At 38.0% G+C, this 12,089-nt stretch overlaps 1 protein-coding gene across 1 annotated transcript in view; it reads left to right on the forward strand.

Annotated features, from left to right (window-relative positions):
• The window catches only part of si:ch211-191a24.3 (tensin-3), a 63,153-nt gene that overhangs the window by 26,742 nt on the left and 24,322 nt on the right, over positions 1-12,089 (forward strand). Inside the window, exons 15-16 of the mRNA XM_038291654.1 lie at positions 480-588; positions 675-743. Of these exons, the coding sequence (XP_038147582.1) occupies positions 480-588; positions 675-743 (178 nt within the window). The remainder of the gene's footprint in view (positions 1-479; positions 589-674; positions 744-12,089) is intronic.

A 12,089-nucleotide genomic window follows, 5' to 3' on the forward strand; every position in this document is an offset into this window, starting at 1 on the left:
TCTGTCACCCCTTTAGGGTAATTAGTTGATAGTTTAATATCAGCTGGACTCCTGACTGTAATACAATTCCCTGATCATTTGTGGTAACAAAATAAAGTTAAAATGAATTTCTTTTATAAAGCCTTTTAAGCTCTTCACCAGCTTGATTTAATGTGGATCTAGTTCATTGCTCTATTTTTAAACATCACCTTAGTTATCTAAAGGAACCCCTTTCGGTGTCACTGACTGTTTTGCTTTCTCTGCCTTTTCGTTTTGGAAAGTCTGGACTTTTCTTTCACCCAGCATTTAGCCTGTGTTGCATGAATGGCCCGAGTGTTTAGACCAAAACACAGATTGCAGCCACACAAGGATCACAAGACTGATGTCTGCTGTTGTGTGCTTGTGTGTGAGGGGGAGGCTGTCACCTCTTAACACTTAATAAAGAAACATCTCCTGTTCGGTTTCCCCTCACCTCATTCTCTGTACTTTTCGTTTTAAAGCATGGTCAGCTCTATAAAACTACCAGTGTGGATTTCCGCGGACAAGTAGACAGCTCTGACTTCATCCCAGCGACTCCAGCTTTCCCAGTGTCTCCTCAAACACCCTATGGTAAGAGATTATGAAAAAAATTGTCCCTGTGGCCGTGGGTGTGTCTGCATTCGGAAGTCTTATCACTCTTTTTCCTTTTCTTTCAGTGAAACATTTCTCTGAGATTTCCCAGCTCGGTGGTGGAAGACAGTGGGACCAACACAGCTGGACACAAGGTAGACTTTTTTAAAGTTAGTGTATGGCCAGATACTGTGCTTTAAAAATGGATCCATACCTTTTTTTAATTCCATTTGTTGCACATAAACCCTCAACCTTCCAGGCTCAGTGCTTTGCAGAACCAGAGTGGCTGTGTTTTAGTGTGGAGGATATTCAACATGCAATTGTTTGATTCCATCTTCCACAACCTGTCAATGTGCCCTTGGGCAGTGCTCCTAGGCCCCGTCCACACGAAGCCGAACCCTGGCCTAAACGCACAAATTTTTAACCAAACCAGCCTCTCATCCACACGAAGCCGGCGTTTCGGGGGTCTGTAAACGATCTTTTTTTTATTCAACCTTCAGAGTGGGAAGATTCTGAAACGCAGTTTTCGCGTTTCCATCTTTAAGCTTTTTTTTTTTTACACGCATGCGTCATAGCGTCGCCTCTAAACACGCATGCGCGACACAGTATCACAACAACAATGGCGCCGTACTGTGTTGAATGGTTGCTGCTAATGCTACTCACCCTGCTGTCGGGCTTACAACAGAATCTTCTTCTTCTGGAATATCTCCAGGAAGAACAGAGCAATATCAACGACATAGTTCAGCACCTGAATTTGACTTAACCACGAAAATGGACCCGCAGGGCAACCATGTATAAATATTAGTGCGCATGCCCAACATTTCGTCGCTTATTTTTGCTTTGGCACCACAGCGCCACTTACAGGCCTGGCATACATTTTGCAGCGTTTTCATGCATTCGTGTGGACGATCACATTTATTTTACGTCTCCGTCTTTACGACAAACGTTTTGGAAAATATCAGCGTTTCGTGTTCGTTTTGACTTCGTGTGGACGGGGCCCTAATCAGTAGTTGCCTACCAATTAACATTTCTGTAGAAAAGTGTTGGACCAGGTTAACGTGGCTGTAGAGCAAAAGTGCTTTGAGTGGTATGTCCGTCCATCCATATGTCCATCGTTTATATCCTCTAAATCCATACAGGGTCATTGGGGGCTGCCAGTGGTGTTTGCACATCATACGTTTTTGCAATTGTTTCCCCACAAAATAACTCAAAAGTTGACTAGATTGAATGTAAAGTATCTTTTGGCCAGTCAATCATTTGGAAGGTTAACCCAGTCTGAAGAATTTTGCAGGATGTAAAATGATTCTCTAGGATTAACTTGTATATTATTTCATTTATCTTCCTTTGCTGACCAGCATTTGTGTTTATGCAGCAGGATGTGGTGTGTTCTGGATGGAGTCCACAGTTAGCATTGTTTTCCAAATGTTTGCTGTGTCCCTCTTGTGGCAACTTGAAATTAGGCATTTTTAACACTCTTTCTTCTTGCTCCTCTTTTGTAAAGGCAAGATTTGACTGTAGGCAGATTCTCCTTAGCTGTGCATCCCATAAGTCTTCCTAAGTCATTCTGGGTCTCCTGGCAACTGTGATTTAAAGGTGTAGTAGGAGAACTTTTCTGACACATTTTTTACTATGTGGCTTAAAAATCTCCCCACAGCAGCTTAGCAAGCAGTGAAATAGAAGGTCTAGAAGTGAAACTAAAATAAATAGTCCCCGCTAAGATAGAAATCAATGAATAATGCCAACCACTCACAACCAATCACAAAAGACGGTCCGTTGTACAAGATTGGTTCCTGACATGTCAATCATGGTCTTCTGCTTGTCCTTCCCCGCTGTCCGAGTAACCTGACACATGAACAGGTCAGGTCCGGTCACTCTGTCCCCAGCCCTGGAGCTCACGGCTCGGTTCTGCTGTACTGTAGTCGACCAAAATCCCGGACGATTTTGAAATTCCCCCTGGACATTTTTTAGGTATGAAAAGTAGGACATGTCCGGGAAAAAGGCGATGTCTGGTCACCCTATTCACACCTAAAGAGGCAAGAGCAGCAAAAATGCGTGTGCTGCTTCATTTTTGATGCTTGTACAAGTTTAGCTCTGATGTGCAGTTGAAGCATCTCTGCTGCACCAGCTGCACGGTGGAAAAAGTGGGTCTGATGCGTGTTGGGTGGAGCTTCTTTGCCTGTAATAATGGCAGCTATATTTGCTGTGACCAGTGGGTAAAAAGTAATTTGAATCTATTTTGAAGTGAGAAAGTCCACCTGAAAACATTGACAGTACAGTCAGTTCATCCAGATTACCATCCTTCCTTGAAATATTATTTCTACAAGAGCCGCTCAGACCCACGTACACCGGCGGCGCATTGTCACTAGGAATCCCATTCAGCAGCAGCCTGTGGCCCGGTTGGAAGGAGTTTTTCATGTACGTAATCCAAACTGCAGGCATCAGGATAATAAAAACGAACATGTTTTTAAGGTAATTTAGGCGTTAATAAACTGTCTCAGAGGAGTGATCATAGCGCTCTGCATCATCAGTGCTGTCTGTCTCCCTGCCAGCTCCGAGATCAGCTGTGCTGCAGACAGCATGCGCGTTCATGTGTTTTGAAGGCGTGGCTTCGAGGGGAGGCCTGAAGGGAGAGGCATGGTTGTGTATGTTAAAAAATATAGCTTGCTGGAACTGTTGTTCCAAGATCTCCTACAGCACCTTTAAAGATCTGCATAACTTTCTCCCACACCTGTCAGCTGCGTTCGTTTGTCACAGGATGCTCTCCTTTAGCTGATGAGCAGGTGATGTTTGCATTAAACCATGGAGTCATCAGAAAAAAGCAAACTGAATGCAAATGTATGTCATACTTTTCAGTATGTCATTATAAAAATGTGTTCAGAAACATTTTTTCAATTATGCAAATATAATGTAAATTTTTGTCTTCCGTGAAATACATTAAAGTATAGTACTACTATAGGACGAAAATGAAAAGAGTTCAAGGGTATGAATATTTTTTTCCAAGGCACCTTAAAGGCAGGAAAGAGGATTCTGTGGTGGAAGATATGTCCAACTGCTGTGTCGAAGTGCTTGCTCCCTGCTTCGCAAAAGTTCTCTACTCTAATTTTGTATTTCAACTAGAGAGGCAGCAAAGTGACAGGATGCAACTAGTCTGCGGGAAATCTCCATAATAAGAAGAGGTCTCTGCTGGCATTATCACTTCATGTTTCGTAATAAAAAAATATACAGTACTTATTACAGAATTAAATGTAAATTAACTGTGCAGGAGAAGTTTTGCAAACAAAGTTTACATTTTCAGGCCCTTTTGCTCCCTCAGGGTCCGCCATCTCTGAAAAGAATCTCCTGAACACACTCTATTCTCTCCCACTTTCTCTCCTCTTTTCAACTACATTAAAAAAATGCTTTCTTTTCAGTTTATCAGGATTCTTTTCGGTCATTGATGATGCAGTTTACAAGAAAGAGTGAACAAATAGCTTAAAAAAAGAATATTGCTTTGTCATTCTGCATAATGGCGGACCGCTAAACTATGAGTTTTGCTTGGAGCCTACTACGTAAGCATCATGGGGGCAAGCACACAAAATGTTTGATTAACAAAGAAGTAGCAAATCCACTTTCAACAGTAGGGAAAGTGAATTGGTTAATATTTTATAGGCCCCATCATGTCATCCATCAAATAAGTTATTTTAGAGTAATCTGGACACTTAATTCCTGAGAAAAATCCTCTTTCCTTCCTTTAAGCAAGGGTGTGTATCTCAACATTTAGATGTCTGATTTTAGATAATCAAGAAGCAGGAGCAGGTTGGACTGTTTTTTTGCTAAATATTCTAAAATAACATTCCTTTTCTGGAGTTTGTTGCTGTTGGTTGAACCTGTGCACATGTCCCTTTGCTTTAAGTAATTCAGAGGCTAGCTTATTGCTAGTTATTAAGAGTAGAAATTATTATAAATTTCATAAATGAGATATGACACCTTATTAGGGCCCAGCAGAGTAAACTGAACCCTGATTTCTGCTAATAATAGCTTACAGAGGAAAAGACCTCTGCTGACAGGATGTCCACTCATGTCCTGTTCTAGGAGGGTACAGGAGGAGAGGGTAGGGTCTGTTGTTGTTTGAACATCCTGCCTCAGAAGATATGTACCTCACAGCTGCAGCAGGAATTCAGTGCAGCCTCAAAAACACGATTGTCTTTCAGAGGCCTAGGATCATATCTGATTTCAGTCATTGTTGCTTTTTTTGCTCTTACTATCTGTATGTATTTATGTTAACTGTTATGCAATTTACTTATTATGACAGTAATATTTTTTGTGTGTTTTTTGCCCCTTTAAAGGGGAGTTCTGCCTGTTTATTGTAAACATGTTGACAGAGCAAAGGGGCGGCAGGATGGAGGGAGAGTTGATGAAAGAGTTAACAAAAAAGCACATGATTTTCTCTCCCTGTTGAACAAAAGGCATAAAATGTCTTTTGGTTACTGAAACTTTGTGGGTCAGACTACAGTTTCCTGTTTCCCACATTAAATGCAAACAGCAGGCTGGGAAACAATTTGCTGTGTCTAGACCGGAGTGAGATTATCCATTTGAATAATCAGCATTTTATTTATAAGTAAAATAAATTGTCCTAAGGCTTTATGTCTAAGAAGAAAAGACAAAAAGCTCTTTTATTCTAGCTGAGCTTGATTTTCTTTCTGTGTGTTTAGCACAATTTGAGCGTTAAGCCAAAAATTTGTTAAAGAGGTCAATGCCTTAATATGTCAGCTGTAAAAACATTTTCTAAATGTATTTTTGTAATAATTTTTATATAATAAATCCAACAAATAATGCCATCATAAGCAGTAATAACTTTTTGTTTTGCTGACATTTTGAGATGAGAAAATTAGTGTAAAGTTTTTCTTGTCTGGTTGTGGTTTAAAGCGAGTTTAAAGAAAAACTCAAATGCCCGAATATTATGTTTTTTAAAAATGTTTCCATGACTTTCAATTTTAATCACAGAATCTGCAAATCAAAAGTAAAGCTATTTAAAAAGAATCCTTAACAATTAAGCAAGAAAAAAGTTAGTTAGTTAGATAGATAGTTTCTTAGTTGGTTAAAGCATCATTTTTGTGTTTCAACACATATACTCAAAGGAATAAAACATTGTTTATATTTTAATGGTTTTGGTTGCTTTAATTGTAGTTAGACAGATATATTATATTTTAATTTGCAGGTGGAAAGTAGACCTCAATAATTGTTGTGTTTTAGTTTGTATAAACTCTTCAAGTTGAACCTGTAGTTTTTCTTAGCTTTAACATGACAAGTTAACAACAAAAAAAAGTACAATTATCGGGCGATAGTAGCAGACTATATGATCAGCAAATTTCTTAGTACTTATGTGTTGCCCATATATTGTTTGCATTTTTAGCTGTATCTAGAAGAGTGTAAGGTCCTTCTTTCAGGTAAGGTCAACATGTTTAATAAAATATTAGGATATGATATTTAAACAGTATCCTAAATGTTTACCTTCACATTAATTATGAAACTTAATGATGAATGTGAAAAATTGCTAAACCTCATAAGCGCCTGTAACTTGTCATATCAGTTAATGTACAATTAATCAATCAATTAATGCAGCAACCTGCTCTTATTTGTATGGATGTCCACTTCCATCTACCCATACAAAGTGGACTTGAACTTCTGCCCTTAAGTTAATTCGGAAATATAGGCTACAGGCTTATAGATGTGTGGGAGCTCAACTACTGAGGTGTCAGTCTGCTTATCAAACTATGTTTTAGTTTTAAAGGGACAAATAAAAGGCTATTTTACAAATATTCTTCAGTAAAAACTTATATAATGCAATGATATTGCTGTTCAAAGTAAATATCTTTTTAATTAATACAGATGTAACAAACCAAACATGGGATAATTTTTAAAGTCTTTGTTTCTTCTTTATCATTTTTTTATATTTTTGATTTGTTTAATTAAATTTAGTGTGGCTTCCGAATGGTATAACTGCATGTTAAATGATATTACAGTATATGATGACACTTTGTCAATAACTGTTAAAAACTCCAAAGGTTCATCCCGTTTCTGTGCTCTCTGCATACCTCTCAAGATGCACAGACCATCTGTTGGTGCCTCTTAAAGGGGCGCCCACAGCGTGTCTGAGTGAAACAAGCTGGAGAGGTGGACAGGGGACAGAAAGATTGGACCTGTCTACTGGACTTTTTAAGAAAGCTACAATGCAGACAAGTTACAAAAAGTATGGAAGCATGTGCATCAATTTGGCAACAAAAAGAATTACTGCTGATAAAAGGATTTTTGTAGAGTACACTTGACTGTTAACTTTGACAGCCCTACCTGCAAGTTGTTTTATTTTATTATTTTTGAGTTTCGAAGCCCTTCTCCATTTATCAGCTCATTGATGCATTCTTTAAAAGTGATGGAGAGTGGAATGAAGGGGATGACAGTTTTGGTGTAGAGATGTGCAGTAAAGGTGTCTGTGTGTATAAAGAGGAGATTTTTCAGAATGTTGTGTTGTGTTGCATTGGTTGATTGCGAACTGATATTAAGCATTTACATCATATTCTACACCTCTTGCCTCCCGTAGTAGTTTACATTAACTGTTTTTGGATAAAATAATTTTTACTATCATTTTATGTCTATCTTTTATTTTTACTTCCTTAACAGGTTAACCACGTCATTTACAGCCCTTGTGATTTGTTCCCCACTGTTTGGCTTTTACTGGTCCTTTAAGTCCGCTGCTCAGCTCTGTCAGCAGAACCTCAATCTCTGAACCAGTAGGGTTTTTTGTCTTCGAAACCAACTCAATGAGTGATCATGCAGATGTTCATTCAAACGAGTGTGGGAAGTCGTAGCCTTATAGAGAACTATTAGGGGCGGTATTTATGCAGATTTGCAGTTCTCATGAACGTGTTCTCACTTGAAACACAGGTGGACTGCATCAGGTTTATCAGGATAGTTTACAATAATTTACGGAAGATAAAAACTTTTTTTGAATTTGATCTGTTAGCCCTTTAAAGCCCAATCCAAGAATAAAACAAAACAGAAAATTACTTTTTTTTGGTTTGAAGTCCTTATTTGGCCTTTTAACAAAATATGGAAAAAGAAAAAACAGAAATACATTTTTGATATTAATAATTTATTACTATGCGATAAGTCAAGATTATTTTTTGTGTAGTCTTCTGCCCTCTGTTATTAGGTATATCTAATTGTGTACAATAGGATTTTGAGCAAAGTTTTTACCATTAAATTATGCAAAAGGTGTCAGACACAAAATATTTCAGAAACCGTATGTATCAAATATGATACATTTGGCATTATAGGGTTTGGGGAAAAAGTAAGAGAAATTTATGACTAGAATATGGAAATGTTGTTGTAAAAGGCCCATTATCTGTAAGCCAGTAAGGTTAGTTTGGAAAATCCTAGTAGATTAGCACTTTGAACTTCATCAAGTAGTCTTTACCACAATTAGATATCTATTAATATGCAGTGCATGATTGGCTAATTCCCTGTCAGTATTAACTAGCAATTGAAGAGATGTATCTAACAAAGTGTCCAAGACACGTATCTTAGAAGTCAATGAAGGTCTCTGTAATTTCTTTCTCTTCACTTTGTAAATGATAAACAACAGCCGGTTACCAGGCTAAACACTGACTTGGGAAATTGGACTTTTAGCTTTTTATCATATACGTTTTAATAATATCATTCTTATACACAAAGCTTTTGTAAATCACACAAAAACTGTAACCCAGCTGTACTTGTGTACTTTCCTGTATACATAAAAGCAAAATGCCGCTCTGAAATGTTATATAACTGAATTTCCGTTGTGTACTTACGGTCACATCAAAATAAACAGTGATATACAGAAGCTCTCAGCCAGAGGAAGTAGAGTGAAATGGAAAGAATGTAGATGAGGCTTCTTGCTGAGGTTTAGCGAAGGCAGATGGTTCTCCGAGGCAAATTCTTGAGTGTCTGAACTTAACTGGTCAAAGGTCAGGAGAAAGTCTGAGACTCAGCATGGGCTTCTTCAGATGGTTAGAATAGCTGTCCATAATGAATGAGATGTAGCTGCAGGACCCTGAAAACTTCAAGTGCAAAGGTGTAGTAATATTTATGTTGTAGTATTTCTGAGCCTCTCGATTATCCATACGTCAACCAAAAATGCTTCTTTTTTTCTTAGAGACTAGGTGTAATAAACATGATTGTTTGCACAAGCTGCTTTATATATCTCTGGAATTGTAAACGTCATCTCAGTATTGATTATTAAGCAAAGTTGAACAGATTCTATTTTAGGAAAGACCCTGTTTAGAGTTTCGGGGCTCTCTGTGCTCGCTTCAGGTGTTCTTAGGAAGAAGTTCTAATTTTTAACACAAAGGATGTGAAATTATTTCTGAGTGTAACGTCTCTTACTGTGAAAGGTGAAATGATGTTCCAAGGGGAAGCAAATCTTTCCACAGAGCCAAAGTAAAGTGGAAGATTGTTGTTATTTTGAGGGTTATTTTGGTTTGTGAGGTTTCCTTTATCGTGCATTTCGACTGAACGCGATGTCTGCTGCCTGCAAGGAGTGATGGATACAGTTAGTATCTCCTGCCAACCGTATGGGTAAGAGTGGTGAAGTGGCCAGCAGTAAATTCCAAGCAGGGAGAGCAGAGAGAGCAGCCATCGCTTCGCTCCTATCCTTTGATAGAAATCAGGTGTTGTTAAAAACATCTGAATATCTGAAATGGGAGACTTGAGCAAAGCACTTCACAGTACATTCAGTCATTCTACCTATTCACACACTCTGATAGTGGCATGCTACATTGTAGCCACAGCTGTCCTGGGGCTCACTGACAGAATCGAGGCTGTGAGGCTGCAGAGTGGAAAAATAAAACAACACAATCAACCCAGCCAAGCATCCTGCCTCTGTGGAAATGACAGTGAATCTTTAAACATTATAAACAACTTTTAAACAAAACAAACGTTTCTGCCAAGTTATTTCAAAATTAGGTATGATTAAACTATATCTGAATGGGATACATTTGTTAGTAGTTATGATCACAATTTCTTTACTTAAGGATGTTTGGATGTAAAACTTTACCTTGATGAAAACAAAAGTATGAAAAAATATCACATTTATTTTTTTTAACTTAAAGTCCTAACTCTGCCTTGTCATCAGACAGTTCACCATCAGTCCATCTTTCCAGTGTGACAAACATCTATCTATCTATCTATCTATCTATCTATCTATCTATCTATCTATCTATCTATCTATCTATCTATCTATCTATCTATCTATCTATCTATCTATCTATCTATCTATCTATCTATCTATCTATCTATCTATCTATCTATCTATCTATCTATCTATCTATCTATCTATCTATCTATCTATCTATCTATCTATCTATCTATCTATCTATCTATCTATCTATCTATCTATCTATCTATCTATCTATCTATCTATCTATCTATCTATCTATCTATCTATCTATCTATCTATCTATCTATCTATCTATCTATCTATCTATCTATCTATCTATCTATCTATCTATCTATCTATCTATCTATCTATCTATCTATCTATCTATCTATCTATCTATCTATCTATCTATCTATCTATCTATCTATCTATCTATCTATCTATCTATCTATCTATCTATCTATCTATCTATCTATCTATCTATCTATCTATCTATCTATCTATCTATCTATCTATCTATCTATCTATCTATCTATCTATCTATCTATCTATCTATCTATCTCACAAAAAAAGGGATAGGAGAAATAGGTGGTCAGTTTTAAATCAAAATATAAATATGAAAAAATCTGAAGAAAACTGAGTCAGTATTACTCAAACTTCAGTAGGCCGGAAAAACTTCACTTATAGCTTGTGCAGGTTTACATAAACCGGAGGTCGGCAACCCGCGGCTTTTTCAAAAATTTATGAAAATCAAATTTTTTTTTTATATGGTGTGCAGGAGGTCAAACAAGAATTAATTATGTTTTCCAATGCTGTAAACATTTGTTTAATAAATATATTTAAACAATGATTTGCGTCATAGCCATAGAGATCACTGGTCATAACTTGCAACCAGCGTGGCGCGGTGCCAGGCAAACAAAGCTGCAGGTGTGTCTCGGACCGTGGATTCCATAAGGGAAAAAAAAGGAAGATAGCTGATTTGAACAGAGGATTCAAAGAATGAACCGCATAATTTGCTTTCATCATCACTGTGGAAGGATTGCCTGCATTTTTGCTTTGTAATGAGAGGTTGTCATAAAAACAAAAATTTGGAAAGGCATTTCCAGGGAAAGGTAAGCTAAATATGCAGCTGACCACTAAGCTGGGAGGGAGAGAAAAAGTGCGAGTGCAGAACTTCTGGATAAATTAGACATCTCCAAGCTGCTAGTTTTTTTGCAAGGATGGAAAACCGTCCACAGATCAAACAGGCAGCGCTCTGAAGCAGGGATGTGAACTTTCTTACATTTTCCCCAAATCCTAAAAATATAAATCACACCAAGGAACGCAGGTGATGGAGGATGTGGGATTTCAGGGTTAGAGAAAGCTGCTCTGATGGACGCAGTTCCTGCTTGGTTCCTCATTACTCAATCATCTCCTCCCAACAGAAGCATGACTACCATATGTCATGATACGTTGGTTTCACTAGCCCATATGCAGACTCACAGACACAGAGGGAGGATAAAAGTCCAATATTTATTGGAAAACCAGAGGAATCACAGGATCAGCGCTCAGACAGGCATGGTGGCACAGCTAAAAAACAAACGATCCAGCACAGAGAGGAGTTCACACACAGCTTAAATAGGAAGCCTCCTTAATCATGAGCTGATGAGAATCAGCTGAGCGTTGAGCATCAGCTCCCCAGGCTTGGATCCACGGCGCCCGGCAAAGTCCCAGATCCTGACACCATAGAAAGGTTCCTTTATTGTGTTTTTATAATTTCCTCAATGCAACAAAACTTAAACCGTAACGTGAAGGGCGGTGAAGCGGCGCGTGGTGAGAGCTACTATGTGACATTTGCTCCAGGATAAACATTTAATCAGGAATGCTTATTATTATATATTTAACCCCACATAGCCCTTTTCTATAGTGAGATAACACACTTAGAGCCCGTGTTGCCATACGAGGCTAATAGAAGTCTTTTACATTTTTGCTGCTCCGGACAGTTTTTTTTTTTTGTTTTTTTGGTCCAATATCGCTCTTTGAGCAGTTTGGGTTTCCGACCCCTGACATAAACTACCAGACTTTTGCACAATACCCTCTACTGAAATAGTCTCAACAACAAATCATCCTTAAACAAGATGACACTTAGCAGTCATTCATTTCTTCATCCGTCTTCATTCCTTCCAGCTACAAGGAATGAAGATGAATGAAGACATGAATGCAGCGTCATCGGAACTCTTGATCGTTCATGCTTTTTGAGGAGTTCTTAGAGGTGCTTTAAATCAGTCTGTCCAGACTATTTCTATGCCAAATCCTATTTTTCTCTTTTAAAAAGAATACAAGGGAAACA

The sequence above is a fragment of the Cyprinodon tularosa genome, unplaced genomic scaffold, assembly GCF_016077235.1.
Source record: "Cyprinodon tularosa strain WSP-4 unplaced genomic scaffold, ASM1607723v1 ctg30, whole genome shotgun sequence".
Taxonomy (NCBI): domain Eukaryota; kingdom Metazoa; phylum Chordata; class Actinopteri; order Cyprinodontiformes; family Cyprinodontidae; genus Cyprinodon; species Cyprinodon tularosa.